This window comes from Cupressus sempervirens, chromosome 10, assembly GCF_028749045.1.
Source record: "Cupressus sempervirens isolate cs-2001-9-10 chromosome 10, ASM2874904v1, whole genome shotgun sequence".
In the NCBI taxonomy this organism is placed as follows: Eukaryota; Viridiplantae; Streptophyta; class Pinopsida; order Cupressales; family Cupressaceae; genus Cupressus; species Cupressus sempervirens.
In genome coordinates, this window is record NC_143127.1 from 564,713,646 (window position 1) to 564,727,231 (window position 13,586).

General features: G+C 32.0%; 1 protein-coding gene across 5 annotated transcripts in view; it reads right to left on the reverse strand.

The window, feature by feature from the left end:
- The window catches only part of LOC149535137 (P-loop containing nucleoside triphosphate hydrolases superfamily protein), a 280,366-nt gene that overhangs the window by 227,310 nt on the left and 39,470 nt on the right, over positions 1–13,586 (reverse strand). For all 5 annotated transcript variants that reach the window (XR_016358029.1, XR_016358030.1, XM_089807307.1 and 2 more), the window contains one exon: positions 12,836–13,000. Coding sequence is in view for 3 of the 5 variants with exons in the window: in XM_089807307.1 (XP_089663433.1) it covers positions 12,836–13,000 (165 nt within the window). In the remaining 2 variants the exon portion in view is untranslated. The remainder of the gene's footprint in view (positions 1–12,835; positions 13,001–13,586) is intronic.

Here is a 13,586-nt window from a genome sequence, read left to right on the forward strand (position 1 = left end):
TATAATAATGACATTAAGAGATATTTCTAAAAAGAGTGTTGGAAAGTTTCTAGTGTTGAGTTCTTTTGGGAAACTTCCACAATTTCTGAGGTAGAGTTATTTACGAAACTTTGGCCAACGAAAGATTATAAATGAGAGCTCATTGCATTGGGAAAAGCACGCTTGAATATATATTTGCTTTTGTGCCTTTGTGGCTTTTTCCTGATTTCTGAATCGTATGCCCTTGCTGATATATAAGGGTAAAGTCTGAGAAGTTTCTAGGCGATTGTGCTGAAGTATGTAACAATTGGCCAACATTCTCCTATTGTATTTTTTGTAGCTAAGGAGAACAATCTTTATTATTATATTCTCTCTGATCTGGCTGAGGGTTTGAGTAGTTTCTGAGGTTTCTTGAAGATCGCATTGTTTCCAGTCTACTGTTGAGGTATAGTAGAAGTGGAATTGGAGACTAGTGAATTAATTTGGTGTCTTCGATTACTGTTATCATTGTTCCTTGAAGATAATTTTTCTGAGATTTAATTCTATCTACACCTGTTGACGGGAGACACCTTTGTTTGGAATTTTAATTGCAATTCTACTTGCTCGATCTGCATTTGTGAGGGTGATTGTTGACATATTTATCTCTGTTGATATTGCTGCCTAGAAGGGTTCAAGCTGTTTAATCACATTGGTGTGATTGCAATCTGAAATTCATGATAGGTCATAAGAGGTTGCTGATTGACATTTGTATGCAGCGTTTTGGTTCAACTAGTGGCTTTAGTGAGTTTTGAAACTAACATACACTCTCCCAAGAGCTGGGCGGCATACATAACAAGGTCTGCATTTACTACCAAGCCATGTGGGAAGCTAGCAATCACCCACGTGTGCAGTTCCAACACAACGTCCAACAAGAAGGAAAGACCTACGGCTGTTTGGTGAGAACAATTGGCTAGAACAATTGTGCAGAGGCACCTAAATTTCAAGAGAATAACGAGGTTTAGATTCCTTAAGTTATATGTTGAATTAATGTGTTCCATTTATGATATATTTGAGTCTTTTGAGTCAAGATGTAAAGGCTAGAGAAGCCATTTGTAATAAGTTGTCAAAATTGTAAAAGGAGGTCTTAATATGATCAATAATGTCAAAATGTTTATTTAATAGATGAATGGATCTATTTGTATCCATCTAAATTTATTCGAGTCATAATTTTGGTGTAGGTTAGGTTTATATTAAAAATGTAATGCAAAAGGGTTAAAAGAATGTAATAGGTTGGTTTAAAAGGTGGTTGGGAAGTTGTAAACCACAAAAAACACTATAAAAGCAATGAGAAGAATAAGATAATTTTGAATCAATTGGTTTCTTAAGAACTTGCCATTTTGATTGGTGTTAATTTTTTTTGTGTTGGTTCCAGGTATTGTATGGCCATTTACAGCCTGGAACCCATGTATATTCTGTACATTTGAATAGTAGGATGAATAATCTTTTTTCTCTTTTTGGTTTGGAGCAATTTCATTAAGTTTTGAAGAAGTTATGATCATTTTGGTAAAAATATTTATTTCCAGATTTGAGGATGCCCAACTACAGTTGGATTTTAATATTTCGTACAGACACATTTGGATGAAACGGAAATGCTATTTATATTAATTGGAAAGATATGTGAACTAGCTTTCATTTTCAATTGGTTTGAGTCGTTTTCATTTAGATTTGTGTAAGTTATGGATATTTGAGTGAAGATTGGTTTTTAAGGATCTTGATTGAAGTTGCAAACAATGAATTGTGCTTGTAGGATGATTTATGCATTGTAAGAATTAATGGCTTATAGATTCAGAAACTAGACTCATACAAGGTTAAGTGGATTGGTCTGGTTTCAACTGGAGTCGTTTTGAGAAAGTTATTGGATTTCCTAGGCAGGGTTTCTGGTTTTACATCTAATTTATGATAGAGAAAATGGGTCTAAGTGCAGAGACTATAACTTGTTATGGATTTTTTTTCCACTCATCTTTGGATATGTTTTATTATTCCTAATTCGGAAAAAAATTGTCAAAGGGTTTGGCAAGAAAAGTTTAGGATTAAAAGTTATGAATAATGGAATCAAATATAGAGATCAAGATATGTCAATGGAGAAGGGTCGACGATTTTCTATTAAAACATTTTGTGTTTTACCTTGTAAGATGCCACTAACAATATAAATTATTTAATGGATGTTGAAGGGATCAAAATGTATCCCATTTATTGGTTGATTTATAGAATGCTCTGTATCAAATAAATCGGGTTCCAGTCTAGACAAGCTGTGATTTGATATCCGGCTTCTTGGCATTCACATGGAGCAAGGAGGAGCTGAGTCGCATCCACAGGATAGCTCCAGCATACTTTCATTCATTCAAGTCTGGGTCTATGCCAAGAGATTAGTTTCAATGTTGCAAAGGAACCAAGTTCACTTTAATTTGTTCATTGTGAATTGAACAAGCTATTAAATAAAATCAATGATATTTCAATTAATCTTACTGTGGCTCTAGCTAAATGTTGGTTATTCTCTCTAGCTAGTTCTTTGCATCCAAAATTAAAAAGGTGGTAAGTAAAAGCATAGTTCAGATAACTATATTGCAGTTAGAAAACAGTTAGGGATTTTACATTAAATTACATTTCCGAACATATTATATACCATTGCATGTGTCTATTGTTAAAAACATTGGAGGTTTGAATGTGGTCGAATCATTGGCAATAATCGGCAAAAGAAGAAAAAAATGAGTTGCACCCACTGTTTGACAGAATACCAATTAACACCAATTCATAACTCAAAATTATTTAAAATATAGAGTAGAATGGCCAAGAATATTACATGAAGAAATGGCTTGTGTCACTTATATTCTTAATAGACCTCCTACAAAGGCTTTGAGAGATATAACTCCCGAAGAGGCTTGGTCAGAGGAAGCCCAATTTACAACACTCAAGGATATTTGGATCTATTGTTTATGTTCACACACCAAAACAAATAAAGGCATAAATTAGATGTTAAATCTTCTCCATATCTTTGTTGGGTATGATGAAAGTTCTAAAGGTTATAGAGTTTATAATCCTCTTACTAACAAAGTGCAAATTGCAAAAGATATTTGTATTGCAGAAAATGAAGTACATGATTGTTCCAAGGATCAAGATGATGAATTTAGTGGAAGTAAACAATGTTCTAGTGGAGGACCAACCTCCTTCTCTAATCCCTACTCCTCTAAACTCCACTCCTCAAGCATCTTTTTTAATCCCTCCTATTTCTTCTAGTGATAGTAATGATGATAATGTTAATAATACTTCTACACCTAATGAATCTTCTTCTAGTGATAAATCTATTGCTACTAAGAGAAAACCTAAATGCTTTCAAAGTTTACTGAATGAAAGAGATTATTATTTTACTAGAAACGGTGGACTTAATCCTAGGAGAATTAATTATTGTAATTATGGTTTGATATCTTCTCTTATGAATTCTAATAATCCTCAAACTTTTGAACAAACTAAGAGTCAACATCATTAGCGAAAAGTTATGCAAGAGGAATATGACACTTTAATTTGTTCTCTTGCACATGTGTGTGGACAAGTCATTTTTGTAATTCCTTTATTAGAAAATATAGTTGATTCCTCCTTAAGAGGATTATGACACTTGTTATGCACACACTTATGAATGTGGCAATCATTCACATGGGAGTTACTAAATGACTCCTCTTCTCATCTCTATATAAGAGATGCTCCTCTCTTATTCTTTACACCACACACTCACTATGTAGTGCTTGTAATGAGCTTATGGCTCCATTTCTCTCTCATTCTTTAAGCATTTGCCTCATTCATATAATTCAAATGGGGTTTTTTCTTGTTTTTTACCCTTCAAAAATCCTTTGTCTCCTCTTCTGTTGATCTTTGGAAAGCTCTCTTTGGCTTTGAGTTTATGGTAACTATTTTCATAACAAGCTCTCTTAGATTATTCTATTTCATTTCATTTTGATAATATTCTTTCATATAAAACCAAAATGATTCCTTGTATGGGCAATGCAGATGTTTGTCAAACAAAATTATCTAGGCACATATTTTGTGTGTGTAGAAGCAGCTCAACTCAAAAGAATGATTTGGTAAATGCAACAGCATTCAAGGTAGGATATAACGCACTTAAAAATTTGGTTAAGCAGATTTGTGGGTGCAGTTGCATAAGCATTACCATAGTTTGCAGGTTCAACAAGCACTCAGCAAATCACTATGTACACATGAAAAATTACCAATCCCGATTTTTTGTGAGTTTAACTTACATGGTTTTCCACCAAGTTTTGGACATAATTCAGCGAATTTTTTGCTCAGTATTCACCAAGTACAAAGCAAGTCTGAGCCTTTGACTTGCATACCAACTGAAACGTGCCAAAATGACAGAAAACACAAATAAAAATAAGGAACTCTGACTTTATAAGCCATGTTGAAACATACAGCAGCGCCAAAGCATTCCAGAGCAAACTGAAAGGATTTTTTAAGCGATTTGAACAACTTTTTGAGATTTCGGATTTGTAGGAGTTTAGTTCATGTATATTTTTTCCTTTTCTCAGAGCATATAAGTTTGTAAATCATTCTGATTTTTAAAGCATATAAAAATACAAATTTTATCATATCGAATTCAATGTAAATTTGCTTATGCATTTACAGTTGCACCTATTTTATTTTATCTATTATTTGACAAAAAGGAGAAATTTATCAAAGAATAGAAACATTTTATAGCATTAATACATCCAAATGGGAAGAGCCATTTTAAGTCAACAAGAGGGAAAATAGAAAGAGGTTTGCCACTTTCCTATTCCATTTGAACTAGAATAGATCATCTAACAACCATACTCTACAGTACAGTGAACCTTCATACCCACTACTAGAAAGGTAAACTTATTTTAGAAGGCAAAGACCGTGACTTAAAAACATGCCAGTTATGATTGTCCTCTAAAGCCCATTTCATAAGGCAACCCACAATAGCATTCCACTCCCTAGGGATATGAAAACAAAAGATAACCTAAACAACCTCCAAAATGGCTCCTATATATTTGCCTTGTTGAAAAGATAAATCAAGATCATGGAATTTCTTTTAGAAATAACCTTCTTTGAACCCAACTCAAAAGCTTTCTCAAGTGTCATAAGATAAAAAAATAATAGCCTAAGCTTCCAACAAGTTGTTGGTGGCAATCCTGATAACAGAGGTAAACTGAAGAAGGTTGTCCCATCACTAGTACAGCTAACCCCTTCAATAGCAACAACCATAGCTAAAAAAACTGAGACTCGGGAAAAACTTGCCAAGGCCCGAACGACAACAATTCAGAGACAACTCAGAAAAAATCTCAAAAACTAAAAAAAAAATTCTTAAATTTAATTAGAAAAGATTTTTTTGCAAAATGCAATGAGGATATGCATCTAATGAGGATATCCATTTAGCTAGTTTTGCTTGTTCACATTGTGGATGTTTTGTACAAGGTTTCAAGCAATAACCTTCAAGGCTCTTACGGTCATTTCTATTCTATCTCTTTTAATATTTTATTATGTTATGTTTTTTGCCAACATTAGCAATTTGTCAAGATAGGTGGCCAAATTTGAGTCTAGTTCACATGTGGGCCCAGTTTTTACTTGGTGTAGATCTAGACCTGAGGTCAATACACAAAGGGATTCAGCCATAATGTGGTCAAAGACCATAGGTTCATCCAAGAAAAATGTATCCAGCATAACCGAAGAAGAAAAACTAATACTAGATCCACCCCAAAAGAAACCATTTTTTTAAATTATTTTTTTAGTTTTGATTAATTTAGACTTTGACTTAAATCTATTTGTGACTTTAAAATCTATTAATGACTTGCATGTAGACAGCAGATTTGGAAGCTTTGTGAGCTGATGGATTGGTGGCTAATGGTTTCTCCATTAACGTAAGGAAGCTATGACACATACTTCAATGTTCACAAACTGTGCCTAAATATTTGCCCTAAGCTCTGCCAACTCACCCAAATTGTATAAGTCATTTTAACTCGAGCAAAGCTCGTGCATGTATGACTAAGTAAAGCTTGCATTAATTATTCCTTTTTGCTAAATTCTCTAGATAACTATGACTGACTTTTTACTTTTTGTTTCTTCTTATTCGCACTTTATATTTAGTTTGTCTGCATCTTTCTTCCACCACAATCATCATGCAGAACTGTATATACTAGCGCTTGCACCTTTGAAGGGTGCAAGGGGTTAAGCCGATAGTCTTGTATTCTTTTGATGGTGTTCTTGAGTATTTTATACTTTTGATGATGTTCTTGATTATTTTGCATTTTAGAGTATCTATCAAAAGTGAAAGCAGGTCGAATATGGAGGCATGTCTAATCATTTCAGTCTAGATATATGTATAGATGTTAGTTCTTGTCCCACAATTATGCCAATATCCTCCTGTCAACTTCTCAACTTCATCCTTCAAAATGTTATTGACAATTTTAGTTGGTTAGATACTTCACTCTCTTATGAGACACTTCAAACCATTTTGAAATTTTACAACTGCTTATTTGACAAATGTATTATTTAGGCTCTAATTGCTAACCCATTGCAATTAAAATCTCAAATCTCATATTTTTTGTGTTTAACTATTTATATAATGATGATCTTTTTTCTATTTCTAATCATGCACTCCCTCATCCTAAGGATGGATCATGTAGTGTGACCCGAAATGTTGATGCTTAAAAATACACACAATCAAATTCAGAAACAATTTTTTTTTTTTACAAGTGGATGTACCTAATTTGTAAGATGTGCCCGCTTCTTAAAAATCATAAAAAATAAAATACTCAACCAAAAATTACAAAAAAAATATATACAATTTATGGATCTCATTATTATATATCTTTATACCGAACGACATTTCAAAGTACTAAATACAAATATATATTTTTTGATGTATACGATAGATACTATATTATGGTTATTGCACATTCCATTCATTCTTGTCTATGAGATTTCTCTTAGATGCAACGAATACTAAACATTCCCTGCATTCTCATATTTCACCTATGCAAGCATTACTTAGAAAAAATGTTACTATAAATTCCATTCATTTTCATTCTTGTGCTCAACCCACATTCAATAAAATGAATATCCATTCCCTACATTTTTGTGTTTCACATATGTAAGAATTACTTAAATAAAATAAGTAGTACAACTTCCCTTTCTCATTATTGTTCTTAACACACATTCACTTCATTCTCATTCTCGTGCTTAATCAAAGTAACACTTAGATGCAAAATCTCTACACTTCTGCATTGAAATAGCTTGCATTCCCTTCATTCTCCAACTCAGGCATAACCTATGTGAGCATCACTCAAATGTAAATGAGTACTACAAATTCCCTTCTTGGTACCTCTAAACCATTATTTATATAAGAATATTGAAATTTGAATAGGTGAAATTTATCTCCTATCATTACCTAAACTTTAGATTGCTCCCTTAATTTTAGTTGAGAAATGGTTTGGCCATTATTTGTTTAGCAAATTATTATTTTTTAGTTCACACTTATTTTATTTACATCAGATATAGCTTTATGAATTTTATATATATATATATAATTTTTTGTTTAATTATTTGCATACTTTCTTAAACCTCTTGAGGACTCTAGTGGTTGTTTGTTCAAAGGAATTTTTTTTTAATATCTTCTTACAACTCATTTCTCTTCTATCAGCTAAAATTTAAGGTTTTCAGATTTTAGTTTATTTTTATCAAAATGACTTCTTTCCTATAAGAAATACACCTTTAGCATAGGTATTTATTCTGTGGATTTTTCTATCCCATAATAATATTCCAATCATATTGATATTTGGTTAAAATGAAGGATTTTAAGATTATTTTGACAGAAATTAAATATTTTCACATTTAGTTTGTTTTGATCAAAATGATTTCTTTCCTATAAGAAATGCATCCTATGTGTGTCTATCACACTATTTAACTTTAAGGGAGCTTTGGTTAGTTTTACTCCCACTTGGTTGACAACAAATTTGGTAATGGTTGCGAATTCGATTAGAGTACGACAATATTCCTCAAATCCTTGTTAAACTCTAATTAAATTAAACATTTAATAAGCAAAAGAAATAAGATATAAATGATAATGGAATCCCACTTAAATTTATATATATAGTTTTTAAAAGAACTAACTTGTAAATTTACTAATAAATGGAGAGCCATTAAATTTACATATTCTTTATATTTATTTATTTTTAAACATTAGAACTAGTCTATCATGCTATTTTTTCTCTTCTTCTCCCCCCCTCTCTCCACTCAAGCATAAAATTATCTTCCCACTTTATCATTTGATGTCATCGTCACACATTAATTAATTACACTCTTGAACAATTATAGTTTAACTATACTTAAAATTAAAAATAAGAAATGAAATAATTTTGAAGTATTAAAGGGGAAAATGTTTTAAATAAAAATAAAATTTATGAACAAAAATATAAGAATTTTTCAAATAAAAATAAAATAATTTTAAAAAATAGGTTATGTATAAATAAAATAATTTTTGAAGATAGTAAATTAACTATTTTAAAATTAATAAATTAACTTCTTAGAAGTATTTATATCAATATTGTGTTTTAGTGGAGGCTTATCAAACCTTTGAGACCTAGCTCTTGAAATCTTAATGAAAATATTTTATTTCTAAAAATATTCTAAAGATAATTGAAATTTTATAATACTAATGTACAAATGAACATGATTTCTTTTTTAAAATAAAAACAATCTATATTTTTATTAAAATTATTAATATATAGTTATATAGATAGAATAAATTAATAATAAGATTTTCCTAGAAAACTTTGTTCCAATTTTTGACTTAGAATAGTATTGGTGAAGTATAATTTATTAAAATTATCTGTGTAATTTATTACAAAACATGACAAAAATATTATTTTTCATTACAAAATTTACATGACAAATATAATATTTTTTCTTACAAAATTTTCATTTTCTTACATCTAATTTATATGTTCTCACTGTTTTAATCTAAAGATATGAAATTAAATTAATTTGTTCCAATAAAAACAAATCAACTAAGGAATTTATACAGTCTGTATTAATGAACTCTCGAACTTGAAGAGAGATAAAAGGTAACCTAACAAAGGGTTAATTCCTTAGAATTTCTCACCGAGCTTCTTGTTGTGTATGCTTGCCTTCTCCAAACACTTTTAATGAATTTTCTTATTTGGCAAACCTATTATCTGCCAAAAGAACTTGATTTCTTGGCAACTTTGAATGCCACGTAAAGATAACTAGCATCCTAACTTTGTGTACTCCATCGGCCCATGTGACCAGCCAATGCCATTTTCCTGGAGTGTCTTTGGGAGACAAAACATGAGCACAAGATTCAATTAAATTATAAATAACTTGAGCTTCATCAAACAAAGGTCAAATAAAATGAACCTGCATAAATTTCCTCACTTCATTCTAGTTCACAATATTTAAAATGTGTTAGGGCTTTAAATCTGATGAGAAATCTGTTGCGCATTGATTGGTAACCATAATCAAAGATTGGCCCATCCTGCGCTTCCTTCTTTCCGAGAGGGCAACGATCACAAAACTTTTTCTGACACCATTTTCTTGTTTTACGACGTTCGAGACTGCCGGATTGTCATATCAATCCGACAGCAACTCTCATACTAATAACCCTATCGGCTGTATATAAGCCTAAAAGATTTAAGTGAAATATATTTGAATTTTATAGTATTATATAATATTTAATAAATCATTTATAATTTTATATAGTACTATTAAATATACAATATAGTTGATATTATTGTCAGTACATAGATATACAACCAAGAGATATTAAATCTTTATACATACCAATATGTATATATGTTTGTATGTACATTTTTTTTATATGCACAACCCAAAATGAACAGCCTTAAAACTGTGTAACCACCAACCTCCAAACCTGAAATAAGTGACATTTATTGATTCCAAGGGTGGGGACCAAATCGAACCCCCTAACTAATTCATCAAAGAAAGTTGTAGATCTAAACACCAATTTAGTTACTTTTGTCAATACTTTGAAACTATATAATAAGTATAAAAATGCGTAATAAGTAAACAAAATGTTATCAGCCCATGTAATTGGCACGAAACTCAACAATTCACAAACAAACAACAATTATAAGTATAACCATAACAAGTATTTTCATGCATTGCATTTAAAATCAGACCTTTATAGAAAAATATTAACTTTTATTCAAGAAGCTAAGAATTTACCAAGAGTGCAACCTTCACTACAAGGTACACAATGCAACAACGAGGTGCCCAAAGAAGCAAATAAAGCATGTGCAAATTTTTGGTATAACAATCACCTTCCCTTCAATGTGGCAAAGAGTTCATATTGGGGGTATTTGGTGGTAGTATTAAAAATTGGAGGGAAAGGGCAAAAGGCACCCTCTATAAGAGAGTCAATTGAGAGATTTATCTAAGATGCTATTACAAATGCAAGAACAATTGTGGAAGATCAAAGCAATAGTGAAAGCTCACATGCACAATTCTTTCAGATAGGTGGACAGATGGAAAAGCCATACCCTATTCAATGTTTCGGAGTCTTCAAACGATGAACTAATTTCCTTAAAGTCAACCAATGCTCCAAGAAAATAATGAATGCATGAACTTTCAACTTGATGTTGGAGGAGCTTGTTTTAGAGGTGGGCATAGAAAATGTAGTGAAGTTGTTAGTAACAATATAACAGCACATGTAGCAGTTATAAAAAAAAGTTTTAAGAGAGGCATCTTACAACTTTATTTGGCCCTTATGCAGCCCACTGCTTTGACCTTTTTTAAAGGGCATAAGCAAAAATAATTGCATGAGACCAATTCTAGAAAATGCACAGAACGTAACAAAATATATTTAAATCACTCTTGCTTTCTGAACTTAATGACAGATCACACCAAGGGAAAAGAGCTTGTGACTGACTGTCACAAGTTTTACAACTAATTCTCTAATGTTGCAAAACATTTATAGTTCATTGACATCCTCGAAGCAAATGCTCAAGATTCAAGCATGACTAAACTCAGCATGGTAAAATAAGGCTAAAAAAGAGAAGACTGCAAAGATGATTCTTGATGGTGTCTTTGCCAAGAGAGCAATAGAGATTGTTAAAGTAATGTCAAAATTTGATTTAAATTTTAAACTGGGTCTTGTACTTTTGAACTTAAAAGTATTTAGTTCCATTGTAACTTCAACTTGTTTGTACTATGCAGGTTTTGAAACCATTCATGATGCTTTTGTGCTTGGTCGATGAGGAATCAAACCCAATGAGATACATATATGAGGCCATGCATAGAACCAAAGAGACCATCCAAAACTATTACACAATGGGTGCACATGTATTTGCCCCCATTTGGGACATCATTGATTGGTAGAGGTGGAATAATCAACTACACCAACCCATATGCCCAGAAAAGTACTATCTCAAGCCAAGTTTAATAGCTCCACATATGCTAATGGAGGGGTTATGGAGGACCTCCCAACATACATTGGGAAGATGACATTTACGGTTGAGGCAAGAGAGCTTGTAATTTCAAAGTTGCACAGCAATAGCTAGGAAGGAGCTCCTCTTGGCTTCTATAATCCAAGGAAGATCCACCCAAACACCAAGTAAGAAAATTTAGTCTTATATCTTACAAGTAACAAATTACAATTATTAATAAAATATTTTTTCGTTGCAAACTCTCAAATAACATATTTGTAGGTTTTCAATGGAAAGATGGAGGTGGAAATAACCCAAATCTCCAAAAGCTAACCCTTTAATTTTTTTCTCTGCCTTGAAGCACTTTTGGCTGTGAGCACAATTGGAGTATGTTTGATGCCATTCACACAAAGAAGCATAATCAGTTGACTAATACTTCATTGCCTTATCTTTTGTGCAATGCAATCTCCAACTTCACACAACAATGGTGGAGAAAAATCAAAGCAGCTTATTTATTAGAATAAGATTGGTCCTTATTGTGATTGGATCATAAAAAATGAGCAAATTAAAAGATTGTGGATTTTGAGAAGTAGGTATGTAGGATATAGAAACGACAAAAGTAAGAGAGATTGGAGTCATTGGATGACATTGATGTGACATAGGAGTCATTGCCATTAGTGGCAGGGTGCATTCACAAGCACAGCCTTCAAGGCCAAGTGAGGAGCCATAGCCAAGTGTGAGGGCTAGGCCCATGTGGAAAAGAAAATCGTAAAATCTTGTAACCTGATACTTGCCTAAATATGCAATTTGTGATGATAATTTTCAAAGACAATGATCATAAATCCATAATTGTTATCAACTAGCGATGTATCTGTGATTCTGCATGATGATGTGATTTTGTACTCTATATATAATCAGATCTAATAGAAAACATTACCCCGTGGTTTTCCAAAGCCTAGTTTGATCATTTTTCTTGGTATTGAGTTTTGCCAAGCTTTTGTCTTATCAGAAATTTTTTATCCACATAATCTGAGTCAGGTCCAAGTTTGTGAACTATACTGATAATGAAAGCTGAAGACAAATAGTAAGCTCTATTTATTTAAAAAGTGTATATAGTGAGGACCATTGTCTCTGGTAGTATTAAGATACAATTTGTCAGCATATTCAGACTCTCTCCTAGAACTTTGTAAACCGCACAATGTAAGCTCTACAGCATTTGCTTATAAGAAGAACCAAACAAATATTCAGACATTTTTAAAAAAGAAAAAGAAAAGTTTGCATTTCAAACAAACACCATATAACATAATTCTGTAATCCACATTACAGCATGACTGCATTACAAGAACCTCTCACAAAATAATATTCTGCCAGCCAACAGTGTCAATTACCTTTCGATTGGTACCCTTTACCACAATAAATGTCTGACCAAGATTATCAATACTTTCTAAAGAGACTAGCACTTTCCCATTATCAATTATTGTTGATTCACGTTTGAAGCTCGCAACAACTTGGTAACCTAATGCCAACAGTCCTCCAAGGGTTGTCTTGCCAACCTGACATAAAATTAAAACACAATAGCCAATATTTATCATAAGGGTTTTCTTAATTGCATAATATACGAGAACACAACATAAAAGTCCAAGAAACAAAAGATATATGAATATATAAACCATAAAAGAATTCAAAACTATCATTACTCCATAGCGCCAAATAAGGTGTGCAACCATATTGGAACATCTTTTGCATCATACTATCAAATGCAGTCGGGAATTGTGAAATCAACTGAGTAAACTAAGACAGCTTTTTTAACTATTGTCCCAAATAAGAGAAAAAAACACAAATACAAAGAAGTCAGTAGCTTTTTAAATATGTTGCTATCTTTTGCAACCAATTTGGATAACAAGAATGATAGATGAACAAGAGTATACTAATGCAACTGCCAGTAAAAGAAAGTCTACAAAAGTGAAACCATATGCAAAAAGGAAAAAGGAAATATTTTGTCTAAGACTCAATTTTCACATGTATGGCAACATAAAACAAGAGATGAGAAAGCCTTGAAATTGAAATGCAACCAAGAAAAAAAATTGGATAATAAACCTCCACCCATCCAAATAGTCTTTGGACACATTTTTCCAAGAA